The 13,198-nt window shown below is 37.7% G+C and overlaps 2 protein-coding genes across 4 annotated transcripts in view; both read left to right on the forward strand.

Annotated features, from left to right (window-relative positions):
- The window catches only part of ttyh2 (tweety family member 2), a 68,402-nt gene extending 58,556 nt beyond the window's left edge, over positions 1-9,846 (forward strand). Inside the window, exons 13-16 of one of the 3 annotated variants that reach the window (XM_055229580.1) lie at positions 1,087-1,272; positions 4,536-4,614; positions 5,716-5,742; positions 7,289-9,846. In XM_055229580.1, the coding sequence (XP_055085555.1) occupies positions 1,087-1,272; positions 4,536-4,614; positions 5,716-5,742; positions 7,289-7,357 (361 nt within the window). In that variant the 3' untranslated portion in view covers positions 7,358-9,846. The remainder of the gene's footprint in view (positions 1-1,086; positions 1,273-4,535; positions 4,615-5,715; positions 5,743-7,288) is intronic. The other 2 variants (XM_033985359.2, XM_055229581.1) reach the window with 2 other exon arrangements.
- Positions 9,847-11,757: 1,911 nt separating this feature from the next.
- The window catches only part of kif19 (kinesin family member 19), a 39,228-nt gene continuing 37,787 nt past the window's right edge, over positions 11,758-13,198 (forward strand). Inside the window, exon 1 of the mRNA XM_033984307.2 lies at positions 11,758-12,212. Coding sequence (XP_033840198.1) covers positions 12,174-12,212 — 39 coding nt within the window. The 5' untranslated portion in view covers positions 11,758-12,173. The remainder of the gene's footprint in view (positions 12,213-13,198) is intronic.

The following is a 13,198-nucleotide window of genomic DNA, read 5'->3' on the forward strand; positions in this document are numbered from 1 at the left end:
TAGAACCTCAATGGGACACACTAAAATGGTTGATATTGACTTTATAAAAAAGGCTCATTTTTAAAACTTGCCGTAAACTGCGCTGCTTGACTGTTGGGGCCTAGTCTCCAGGAAAAATTGCTCATAGTTTGGACATTGCTGTAGTGAGGTTATTTATCTTAGTGAAAGAAACCATAACTTAACCTCTTGAGACCCGAGCTCTTGCAGGACTTTGTTTGCAAAAACTAGTAAGAGCTTGAACACATACATTTTGTGTAAAAAACAAAATGAGAAACAATTGTGCCTCTAGGAACAATGTATCTCATTTGTGCTGCAGGAAGACATATGCCTTTAAATAAATAAATTAATAATAATAATAATAATAATAATAATAATAATAATAATAATAATAATAATAATAATAATAATAATAATAATAATAATAAATACATAAATAATTAAAATACAATACAATAACAATTAAAATTAAAATACAATAACAAAAAATAACAAAAAAAAAACTAAATAAATATTCTAAACTCTTAGAAATATTCAAAATTGACCATGTTCTTGTTGCTGTTCTTGTAAAAATTTGCACTGTGGCCTAAACAACCCCAAAATGTGTTGTCCACAGATGAGGATACCAGGTCTCAGGAGGTTAAAACACACTTAATGACTATATTTAAATAGCTGTCCAATAATAAGTGCTTTGGATGTCTTGAAATATATAAATCCAATACATTAATTTCCAAATGTTAGCGCTTTTATCTAGTATTTTGGCTGGTTTAAACTCAGGTTTGTCCCAAATTTGCCCTGATTTAATCCGGTTAAATCATAATCTACATCTGGTTTCATGTGATAAACTAAAATAACTAACGTGGCGGTAACATATAAACGTTTTATGTCATTTTTCTGGTAATGGTCCACTACTTTTTTGTCTCCGTGGAGATGTAGCAGTATAGAATCAAACCTCTCTTGCTCGTGTTGAAGTACAGGTGTTTTTATTACAAAACAAACTGTAAAAATCATGCATTCTTACTGTTAGCGGGCTTGCCTCTCCACAGAGTTAAGACTGAATTTGACTTTGTTGTGTTTGTTTTGTTGCAGGGAGCGAGATTATGGAGATATCGACGAAGAGGATCCGTTTAACCCCAGAGCTCGAAGAATGAACTCCCAAACCCCAAACACCAACCTGCAGAGTCTGTGCAGCTACAGCAGCAGCCTGGGCAGCCAGACCAGCATCCACCGACCCCCACCCACTGCGACTACGACTGCGCCTATGGCTGAGTACATGTGAGTGCTGGGATAGACCTGGTTTAGTCCTGGTTTAGTCCTGGTTTAGTCCTGGTTTAGTCCTGGTTTAGTCCTAGTCTAGTCCTAGTTTAGTCCTGGTTGAGTCCTGGTTTAGTCCTGGTTTATTCCTTGTCTAGTCCTGGTTTAGCCCTGGTTCAGATTTTGTATAGTCCTGCTCGTCCTGGTTCAGTCCTGATTTAGTCACAGTTCAGTCCTAGTTTAGTCCTGGTTTAGTTCTAGTCTAGTCCTGATTTAGTCCTGGTTTAGTCCTAGTTTAGTCCTGATTCAGTCCTGGTTTAGTCCTGGTTTAGTCCTGGATTCAGTCCTGGTTTAGTCCTGGTTTAGTCCTAGTCTAGTCCTAGTTTAGTCCTGGTTTAGTTCTAGTCTAGTCCTGGTTTAGTCCTGGTTTAGTCCTAGTTTAGTCCTGGTTTAGTCCTAGTTTAGTCCTGGTTTAGTTCTAGTCTAGTCCTGGTTTAGCCCTGGTTCAGATTTTGTATAGTTCTGCTAGTCCTGGTTCAGTCCTGATTTAGTCCCAGTTCAGTCCTAGTTTAGTCCTGGTTTAGTTCTAGTCTAGTCCTGGTTTAGTCCTGGTTTAGCTCTAGTCTAGTCCTGGTTTAGTCCTGGTTTAGTCCTAGTCTAGTCCTAGTCTGGTCCTAGTTTAGTCCTGGTTTAGTCCTGGTTGAGTCCTCGTTTAGTCCTGTTTCAGTCCTGGTTTAGTCCTGCTTTAGTCCTGCTTTAGACCTGATTTAGTCCTGGTTCAGTGCTGGTTTAATCCTGGTCTAGTCCTGGTCTAGTCCTGGCTTAGTCCAGGTTTAGTCCTAGTTTCGCTCTGCTTTAGTCCTGGTATAGTCATGGTTTAGTCCTAGTTTGGCTCTGCTTTAGTCCTGGTTTAGTCCTAGTTTAGCTCTGCTTTAGTCCTGGTTCAATCCTGGTTTAGTCCTGTTTTAGACCTGATTTAGTCCTGTTTTAGACCTGGTTCAGACCTTATATAATCCTGGTTTCATCCTGTTTTAGACCTGGTTTCATCCTGTTTTAGACCTGGTTTAGTCCTGTTTTAGACCTGGTTCAGACCTTATATAGTCCTGGTTTAGTCCTCTCAGCACAGGTGACCCTCTGGCCTTTGTTATGATTCTGAACCTGTTCTAAACTCGACCTGAATAATAATCTGGTCTGACCTTGGTCTGACTCAGTTCCTCCAGAATCCACCACATGAACAGTAAACTCTCACTGTCCAGGGCTGGAGGTCTAGAGAGGCCTAGTAGTTGATTTAGTCTACCAATATTTTCATTAATCAACAAATTATTTATATTTATAATAATTTTACTGCGGTTATAAGGGTTTGGAAGTAAATTGTAAGTTTGCTCTGCCTTTTTCTCTTTAAACACAGTTGAGCATTTCTGTATGAGTTCTTTCATTCTTTTGTTCTTTTGTTCTTTCGTTCTTTCGTTCTTTCGAGCTCGTGGTCTTGTGGGTGCAGTTTGGATCAGATATGATTTAGGTCTAACACTTTACACACATTTGTACTTAGTATCATCATTAGAAGTCACTTAGGCTTATTCAACTGAACGTGTTAGATTTTAAATAACTGTATTAATTTAAAACAAATTCATTATTCATTTCCAACTGTCAGACTTCTATTGTATTTTGGTGAGTTTCGAGTCAGACTTGTCCCATATTCGTCATGATTGGGTTCATTCATAGATCAGCTTTAGTTTGTTCAATGAATGAATTAATTTTAAGTTTTTTTTTTTGTTTTTTTTTAAGACAACACAAAACATTTTCTTCATTAATTACAGCCAAAAAATGATTGAGCTAAAGCCACGTGTTTATTAAGTCCATCCTGACCAACACATAACTCCACAATACAGTAACAAAGGCATGTCCAAACTGTGGCGCGGGGGCTAAACGCGGCCCTCAGACCAATTTTTCTCCATATTTCTTTAAACTGTACTTTTTACTGTACATTTCTGAAAATCTACTTTAACGAGCCCATGTCAAATATTTAATGTGTCCCACTGAGGATGTAGTGTGAATAAAGGTCTAGTGCAGGGGTGTCCAAACTTTTTTCACTGAGGGCCGCGTACTGAAACATATTTGAAGCGGAGGGCCACAAACCAGTTATTTTTAGGTCTGTGTCACAATGCAATGTGATGTTATTCAGGTTAAAAAGGTAGAATTTCTTCAATTTGGAGTAAAAAATACTTCCTGATTAATTGGGCTAGTTTAGGAAGAGGCATGAGGGCCAAAAAAAATTGGTCTGAGGGCCGCATTTGGCCCCCTTGGCCATAGTTTGGGCAACGCTGGTCCAGTGGTTCAGTCTAACTTGTAATAATAACGCAGATTTGACATATTCACTATATTGATGACCAGTCTATGGCCCTCAATCGGCCTCGGCTTTGTCTGTGTTTTTATATGTGGCCCTTAATGAGAAAAGTTTGGACACTTCTGCAGTAACATAACAAAATGTATTTACTTAAATTAATATCTTAAACACAGATGTCTTGGCTCATAAAACCTATACCAATGTAAATGTGTGAATGATTTCATGTTTTAAACTTTTTTGAATTTAGACAGAGTTTTAATGAACTTAAATTAATCATTGAGCTCATTCCAAAGTCTTATTTCTTAAACAGACACATCTTGGCCTCACATTAGTTCTTGTTTTATTAGATTCAAACTGAAGCAAAACCTCTTGTTATAATGACTACTTCTTCATTTAAAGAAGGACTGAAATCCTATGGGAATATCCGGGAATTGTCAAGATTTTTAACTTAACTATGTCCGTCAATTTTAATATATTCGAATTTATAAATAGTTCATTAGTCAGATCACAGAATCCTGTTCTATTAATGATTCTTATTGCTCTTTTCTGTAGTTTAATGATAGGCTTTACTTATGTTTTACAGCATTTCCCCAAATTTCCGAACAATAAGATAAATATGGAAGCACAAGTGATGAATATAATGTGTGCAGACATTTCTTATTCAATACAGATTTGGTTTAATAAAGTATAGCAACAGTTTTTGATATTTTACACCAGATGCTCATCTGTTCTTCTGATGATCTGATGATGAAGAAGAGTTTTGAGAGCTTTGCCACTTTCACACCTCCATCTTTTAGTCAAATAATAGATGCATAAAATCTGACCAAGAACTTCTTTAGTCGACTGCAGCCCTAGAACCAGCCGCTCATTTAATATTACAAAGACACAACTCCACGCAGTCTCCATTTTGTAAGTTTTGTCCGTCCCTTCTGTCTCTCAGGAACCACACGGCTCTGTTTGGAGGGACCCCACGCTACGAGAACGTTCCTCTGATTGGACGAGGCTCTCCTCCTCCGTCTGTGAGTCCAAACGCTCGTCTCTGTCGTTTAATCTGTGTTTAGTTTTTTTATTAATGAAACACATATTTTTGGGTTATTCCATTCACACCGACAGCCCTTAATGTGATCACCAATGTGCCTTGTATCAAACAGCAGCAGTAAGTAAGTTTCCAATCTTGTTTACAATATTGGAGTCCCAAATCTCCCAAATAACTTTATATTTTTTACTTTGTGGGAGCTGAGTTTGTTCTGAATCAGTTTTGGTTTAATCATGTGTTTCAGCTTCCAGTTTATGAGGCACATTTTGAGGACTTTTCTCCATTTTAAAAGATAATATTTACTTTTAAATTGCTAACTGCTGTTGGGCTGCATGATATTTAGTGAAAGTATCGAAAATATATAACGCAACAACACAAAGTTCTTCATTTTACATAAATAAAATCCACATTTATTCCTGATTTCTTTAATAATTTCTATATTAGACTTGGGCTCGACTTGGTTTTTGTCATGATTATATTTTTATTTTGACCCAGTTTGACCCGTTCATCGTCATTTGCTTATTGACACTTTGCAGCTGATGTCGTCAACTATCCCTGGGGGTGTGACGCTAACTGTAGGCACTGCTCTGTCTGAATCTCTGTGACTCAACTTAGACTTTAATCTGAGTTTTATTTGAACAAAATCTGACCATAAAGCTAGAAGCAAGTGAGCTGTTAAACAAGTCTCTGTCAAATAACGTTACAGTCGCAAGCTAGCGTTAGCCGACAGTTTTTCAGTTAGTCTCACTTTTTTTGTTGAAAATAAAACTCCTAAACATGCTGATAAACGCTTGGATTCTTCACAAACTCCTGAAAATCTGTTGTTTAAATCCGTTTTGTGTTTTTTTCTTCAGTTTTCAGACGATCTAAACACTCTTTTTGGTAATGTGTGTGTCGTGTCAGGACGGTAACTGCTGAACATCCTGCCATAGACATGCACGCAGAACACCCCCAGCACGATGTCACTGCAAAGTATCAACTGTGTGAGAGCTTCTCCACTCTCAGGCTGCCGCTGCTGCTAATCTGTGCCTTTTCTGTTGGTCTGGTCTTGTTTTTGTTTCACCGTCGTTTACGTGGATCTTAGGTTTTTCCTCAGCCATATGTGAACAGAGTAAGTGCTTTCACGTTCTACTGTGTCTGCTCCACGTTTCCTCTGGCATGGTCTGCACCTCTTTGGTCTGTCTGTGTCGCCCCCCGTTGTCCGCACAGCTGCACTGCACTGATCCCTGGGTCCTCACTTCTGTCTTTATCCGCATGACTTCTCCCTGAAATGAAACTGTGATTACTTTAAAGCTCCTATATTCTGCAAATTAGACTTTTTTTTTTGAGGTTTTAACCCTGTTTCAATGTGATGAAATGTTCTGCAGTGGGGCTTTAACCCTGTTCTAATGCAGCGTCGTCCTCAAAAATATCCCTGTAGTTTTGTTTTGTTCACACGTTTCAGAAATCCTACACTTTAGTCTGTCTCCCTCTGCACACATCACTTATGTACGTTATAGTTAAAAAGACTAAGATTATTGCAGAATATAGGACCTTTAAATACTTTGGGACATGAAAAACTACACTATCGATACTACTACTTTTACTACTATATTAAAGGATTGTTGAAGATGAATTGTTCTACTACTACTGCTATGTACTTTAACAACTACTACAACTTCTACTATTATTACTATGACTACTACTAATACACAAATGTATTACTGGGGCTGTATAATTGAAACACTGCAGTGATCACTCCCCCTCAACTCCTCGTATGGGTTGGGCTTTGATTCAGAAAATCAAAAACTTCTTAAACCCCTGTTTCAGTCCTAGTTTAGTCCTGGTTTAGCTCTGATTTAGTCCTAGTTTAGTCCTGGTTTAGTCCTGGTTTAGTCTTGGTTTAGTCCTGGTTTAGTCCTGGTTTAGTCCTGGTTTAGTCTTGGTTTAGTCCTGGTTTAGACCTGGTTTTGTCCTGGTTTAGTCTTAGTTTAGTCCTGGTTTAGACCTGGTTTAGTCTTGGTTTAGTCCTGGTTTAGTCCTGCTTTAGACCTGGTTTTGTCCTTGTTTAGTCCTGGTTTAGTCTTGGTTTAGTCCTGGTTTACATCTGATTAAGATCTGGTTTAGTCCTGGTTTAGTCCTGATTTAGTCCTGGTTTAGTGTTGGTTTAGTCCTGGTTTAGTCCTGCTTTAGACCTGGTTTAGTCCTGGTTTAGTCTAAGTTTAGTCCTGGTTTAGTCCTGGTTTAGACCTGGTTTAGTCCTGGTTCATTCCTGGTTCAGTCCTGGTTTAGTCCTGGTTTAGTCCTGGTTTAGTCCTGGTTTAGTCCTGGTTTAGTCTGGGTTTACTCCTGGTTTAGTCCTGGTTCAGTCCTGGTCTAGCTCTTAGTTCCGGTTTAGTCCCAGTGAAGTCCTGGTTTAGTCTTGTTTCAGTCCTAGTTTAGTCCTGATTTAGTCCTGGTTTAGTCTTGGTTTAGTCCTTTTAATTCCTGCTTTAGTCCTGGTTCATTCCTGCTATAGCTCTGGTTTAGTCCTAGTTTTGCCCTGGTCAAATTTAGTCCTGGTTCAGTTCTAGTCCAGTCCAAGTTTAGTCCTGGTAAAGCCCTTGTTTTTGTCCGAGTCTGAGTTTTTTGGTTTTTTTCCATAATAATAACAAGTATTTTACATTTCTTTCCTTCAGTATTCTCCAACCATGAGGGCCACGTACCTGTCCATGACCGAGGACCAGAGCAGACACATCCGCACATAGAGTTCCCCCTGTGTTCAGAGGAGGAACTGCACAATGTCAGCCTCAAAAAGTCTGAAGAGCCAGTGGAGCGGACGGGACCCAGGACTGGACCCCAGGACTTGGACTCCACCGGGTCTAAAGGAGTTATATTAGACACAACATGAGAACATTTATTTACGAGTTTCTTATGGTAATGGGAAGTATAAAGTACAGTACAGATGAAACACTGGAACATTTAAACGCACAGACAAAAGATGTTTATATGAGATTCAGTTTAAGAAAATTCAAGATTGTGGATAGGCTGGCGACAGAAAGTATGAGCGGGAAGGACAGCAGTCTTAGGAAAATGGTTTGGGGCAGTTTTATGGTTGTCTAATCGATACTAAAACTATTATCGAATCTAGCTACTCATTTTTTGTAGGTAGCGATGCTAAAAAAGTCACATTCACCAGACAGAAATGAACCTTTCCTGAATAGCTTTACAATTATTTTGAGCTTCACTTTCTTGTCAGCGTACGCCATAAAATAAAAACATAAATTATAAAAAAAAACAAAAAAACAATTTAGGCGTGTTTATAGCAACAAAAGTTAATACATTAGCGACACAACCAGCTACGTCTTCACTTCTGTCCCTCCGCAGCCTATTATCCAGCAGTAACTTTACAGATCAGGTTCAGTGAATTTCCTCGAGTAATTGTGACAAATCATATGATTTTTTTACAGAAAAGTTTATCTTTATCCCAAGACTAGAGGTATGTCCACACAAACGGTATTTAAAACTTGTATTAAAGCCATTAAAGGTTTTTTTTTTTACAGGTTTTGAAGTACAGCATTAGAACTTAAAACAGCCGTTATAATCAATGTATTTGTTCTACTTAATTGTAGATTTTTACAGTTTGACCCTAGTCACTCATCATTTTTATCCAGGGGAGGGAGCGAAGTGTCTTGCCCAAGGACGAGGACATTAAATCAAACTCTCTGGTTACAGGGCTGCTCTACCACAGGAGATATTTTTCATGATGTTTTAATGCCATAAAAGGATTTGTAGGTAAAATATTCTACTTTGTGTGAATTTCAGTCATTTCAGGGTAAAATGTATCAGTGTGGACATGACCTTAGTTTTCATATTTCCTCAGAACAATCCTTCTATCTTAAACATTCCCAGAAAAGTCCAAATTTGGACAATATTCCTGCTCCTGCCTGTTTTACTGAAGCACAAATAGCACATTCCTACACTTAATATTTATAACAAAAGATAAAATTATAACTTCTTATTCTTTTAAACTGAGGAAGCATGGTTTACACCTGGTTTAGACCTGGTTTAGTCCTGGTTTAGACCTGGTTTAGACCTGGTTAAGTCCTGATTTAGTCCTGGTTTAGACCTGGTTTAGACCTGGTTTAGACCTGGTTTAGACCTGGTTTAGGCCTGGTTTAGACCTGGTTAAGTCTTGGTTAAGTCCTGGTTTAGTCCTGGTTTAGACCTGGTTTAGACCTGGTTTAGTCCTGGTTTAGACCTGGTTTAGTCCTGGTTTAGATCTGGTTTAGACCTGGTTTAGACCTGGTTTACTCCTGGTTTAGTCCTGGTTCAGTCCTGGTTTAGTCCTGATTTAGACCTGGTTTAGATCTGGTTTAGACCAGGTTTAGTCCTGGGTTTAATCCGAGTGAGTTTCTGTAGAGTTTAGGAAGTTTGATACTTTTACAGATTTTCAGCACATTCCTCACTTCAGAATAAACTGGTTAAATTATTTTTCTTAATGTAATCTGAAGAAGCATGTTTTTAAACCTGGTTTAGTCCTGGTTTAGAACTGGTTTAGACCTGGTTTAGACCTGGTTTAGACCTGGTTTAGTCCTGGTTTAGACCTGGTTTAGTCCTGGTTTAGTCCTGGTTTAGACCTGGTTTAGTCCTGGTTTAATCCTGGTTTAGACCTGGTTTAGTCCTGGTTTAGACCTGGTTTAGTCCTGGGTTTTACCTGGTTTAGTCCTGGTTTAGTCCTGGTTTAGACCTGGTTTAGTCTCATGTTCCTTACAGACTGACACTGGTACGATGGAGTAGAAAGTTTTAGATTTTTTAATATTTCCAGCACTATCCACTTCAATAAAAGATAAAATACATTTTCATTCGTTTAAAGTGAGAAAGCTTTCTGTTCCTTCACTGTTTCGGAGACTGCCTTCTGTAAATACCTGTATCTACCATAACACCTTTATTTTGTTTAAATAATGTGCCATTTTTATATATATTTTTTTCTAATTTTTCGTGAATCACAGTTTTGTGTTTCTATTTTTATAAAAGGGCCACTAACCAGGAGAAGATTTCTTCTTGAACTAATACAAAGTGAATGACCACGGTTAAGTTGACAAGTGTAGAGCAGTCAACAGTAAGGACTAATTTATCTGGTGATATTTAATAGATTTGATATTTTTAAATGTTTTGATGCATGCTCTGTGCGGCCGCTGGGGTGCTCCGGCCTGTAGGATGATATGAGATCAATAAATTCTGTTTTGATTAAGAAGCGTTTAACCGAGTTTCATTTTTTATTGATACTTTGCAGATGATATTATCCACATTGACACTAACTAGAGGCTCTGCTGTGTCTGAAGCTCTGTTACCCAAGCTAGACTTAAATTTTTTATCTTTATTTTAACACAATCTGACCGTAAAGAAATAATTTAGCCAGAACTACAACAAATGAGATGGTGTTTATTTGGTGTTTAAATCCATTTTGTATTTTTTCTTGAGTTTCAGACTATTTTAAAACTTTTTTTTGCCAGCGTTTGCTAATGTGCGCATTGAATCACCATGGTAACGGCTGAACATTGTGCCATAGACATACATGTAGACCTCCCCATCGTGATGTTACTGCAGTGTATCGATTAGTAGTGACATGAATAACAAATGTATGAATGTGTGTATGTTTTCAAATAATAGTTGAAATGGGAGAAATGCTTTGGCCTGTAATGGCGAGATCAAGATGTACCAAACATAACCAGGAGGGGGAGGAAAAGATCCACATTTTCATCCCATGGCTCAGTAGTTTCACTGACCAATCTGTAGTATAAGAAAGGGCTTCAAAAGTAGTATTCTTTAGGCTACTTTTTGTTTTATAGACAGATTTATTTTTCTATTTTTATTTAAAGGGCCCATATTGCGCTGTTTTCTGGTCTGTTCTAATGTTGTTTCCTCATCAAAAACACGCCTACAGTTGTGTTTTGTTTCATTCTCACATGTTTAACACACAAACCTGCAGATTTAGGCTGAGTTCTTCTCTCAAATTCTCTCAAATCCACCTTGCGATGTCATCATGTGGTGATACAGGAAGTCAAACATGTGTGAATGAAACAAAAAACAACTCCAGTTCTGTTTTTTAAGGAGGTGACAACATTATAATATGCCATAAAACTCCCAATTTTCTGTAATATAGGACCTTTTAAAACATTTGTTGTCTACCTTGAAAGACTGAGTGATTTCAGAGACAGTAGGGGGAGAAAAAAAAACATCCTTAGGTTGTGTTCACAGGCATCACAACGTAAAAGGACATAGTCTGTAGTGGAATTTGTTGTTGAATTGTCAGATTGCAGATTTGTTAACCTGGTTTGTGGTTAATATGTTTGTGTACCGGCACTGGGCCTATTCTCTATCTTCCTATCATGCCACAGTAAGGTTCAACATTTATGAATTTGTGAAGAATTCATTTATTTTTTAAATGTATTTATTTATTGCAAGACATACAAACATAGTGACCATACGTATACAATAGTGACAAGTGGTAGTAAGACGTACAAGACATAACAAGACGTGACATGGTTGGTAGACGTAACAGCTATTTACCATTGTATGTGACAAGTTTGTGTTTTGTGTGTGTGTGCGTGTGTGTGTGTGCATGTGTGACATTTCCTTGATTTTGGATGGGGGTAATGTGGAGACGGCAGAGGAGAGTGTTAGTGCTAGTAATTCGTAAGTGAGAAAGGAGAGTATACAGAATATAGATGAGAAGAGAGAAAAAAATACATTAAATACATAAATAACAATAATAATAATAATAATAATAATAATAATAATAATAATAATAATAATAATAATAATAAATTGGGTATTGTGATTGATGAAGACATTTCTTTCAAAAATCTCCCATAGAGTTATATTATGCCCCCCTCCATTTGCAATTATGACAGTATTAAATTACAACATGAACGCAACCAATTAAAAAAAAAATCTTATAATGTTTATTTTTTTACATTTTAAACCTTCATAATTCACAGGTTTTGTCCGCCCCACCTGGGACTCGAACCCGCGTCTCTCCGGTCTCTCTGTTCCCCGCAGGTATCCACAGGTTGTAGGCGGGTCACGTGCCTCCATCCCCGCGCTCCCATTGGCTGTTTGACCATCTCCAGGGACGACACAAACTGTAGCTCCAGCTCTGTGAGACAAACAGCGGCCGCACAGCTCCAGTCTACACCGCAGGAGGCACGCCAAACCCGGGCACCACTTCTCCACTCCGCCCGGGGGGGGAAAGACACACGTTACCGGGGGGGAGCATGAGCCGAGAAGGTGCGCTTCGGCCGGAGGAGCGACATAACGACTCATCTTATTTTCTCCCATTTTTATTTTTATTTAAGATGTAAGAGAAAAATGTAGACTTTTAAATAAAAAAAAAAAGCGAGTAAAATGTGTGACCCGGAGAGCGGCGGTTAGCTGTAGCCGTTAAGCTAGTTCTGAGTGAATATTTCTGCTCATTATTTTTGTGGATTAAATTATTGTTTTTTTGTGAAGACTTGGGACAAACCCAGCTGTGGAAATGATGCACTAGCTCCTCATATTCACTAAAAACAGAAGTTAGCCATGAAAGACACGGGGGAGTCCAAGGACCAGCAGTTAACGGTGAGTTTAATCTGATATTTTTATGGAGAGAATTATTATATAGACTTAAGTTTGAGCATGAACACAACAACCTAAACATACACCAGTGTTTCCCTTTTACAGAACAGACCCTTGTGTTGTCCTGTGGTAATTTATGACCCCAAAAAATATCTCACTCACAGCAGAACTTGGACATTTCTTCATCAAATAGGTTGAAAATTGGGCCACTTGTTCATTTGGATGATTTCTATCAAAAATTAAAGTACGTTAAAGTTCAATTTGACCCCAATTTGTTTTCTTATAACTCAGATCAAGTTAATTTCCACCGCTGTACTTGACAAACACAGTACCATGATTAAAATTAAGGGTTGCAGGAGATTTTGAGGTCCAAAAATGCACCATCTTTACAAAAATACGGCCTACTAACGAAAATAAAATAAATAAATAAATAAATAAATAAGACAAATAAATTGGGGTCAAATTGAGCCCAGAGGAACTTCAACGTAACACTACTGGGAGGAACACACAAGGGTTAAGTCTAAAATCCTCCCCCAGAGTCTGAAAAAACATGGGCTAGATATTGGCAAACAAATAAAATCTCACTTTATTGCTCCATGCATGATATAAAAATGAACAACACTGTTGTAAAAGTCTTTGTAGTTTGTCATTTTCTGCCTGCAAACTGTATGAAAGTAAAATATTAATGTAGAAAATATTTGTGCCACCATAAACTGAACAAACTGTATGGGAAACACTGTAAAAAGGCTTGTAAAATGAACAAAATGGCCTTCATCTAGTCTTTAGAACACCAAAGACTGTTAAAGGTCTGAAATATAACACTAAAAACGGTTAAATGACTAAACTTAATCATCCTACAAACATATCAGCTGCAGTAAGTGAAAAAGTTCTCAAAAGTAGTATGTAAATTTTGTTTTGTAAATATGGTGTTGAATGTTGTATTTATTTTATGTAGTTGTTAGTCTATGATCAGTCAAGAAATTATTTTT

The sequence above is a fragment of the Periophthalmus magnuspinnatus genome, chromosome 19 (assembly GCF_009829125.3).
Source record: "Periophthalmus magnuspinnatus isolate fPerMag1 chromosome 19, fPerMag1.2.pri, whole genome shotgun sequence".
Lineage (NCBI taxonomy): Eukaryota > Metazoa > Chordata > Actinopteri > Gobiiformes > Gobiidae > Periophthalmus > Periophthalmus magnuspinnatus.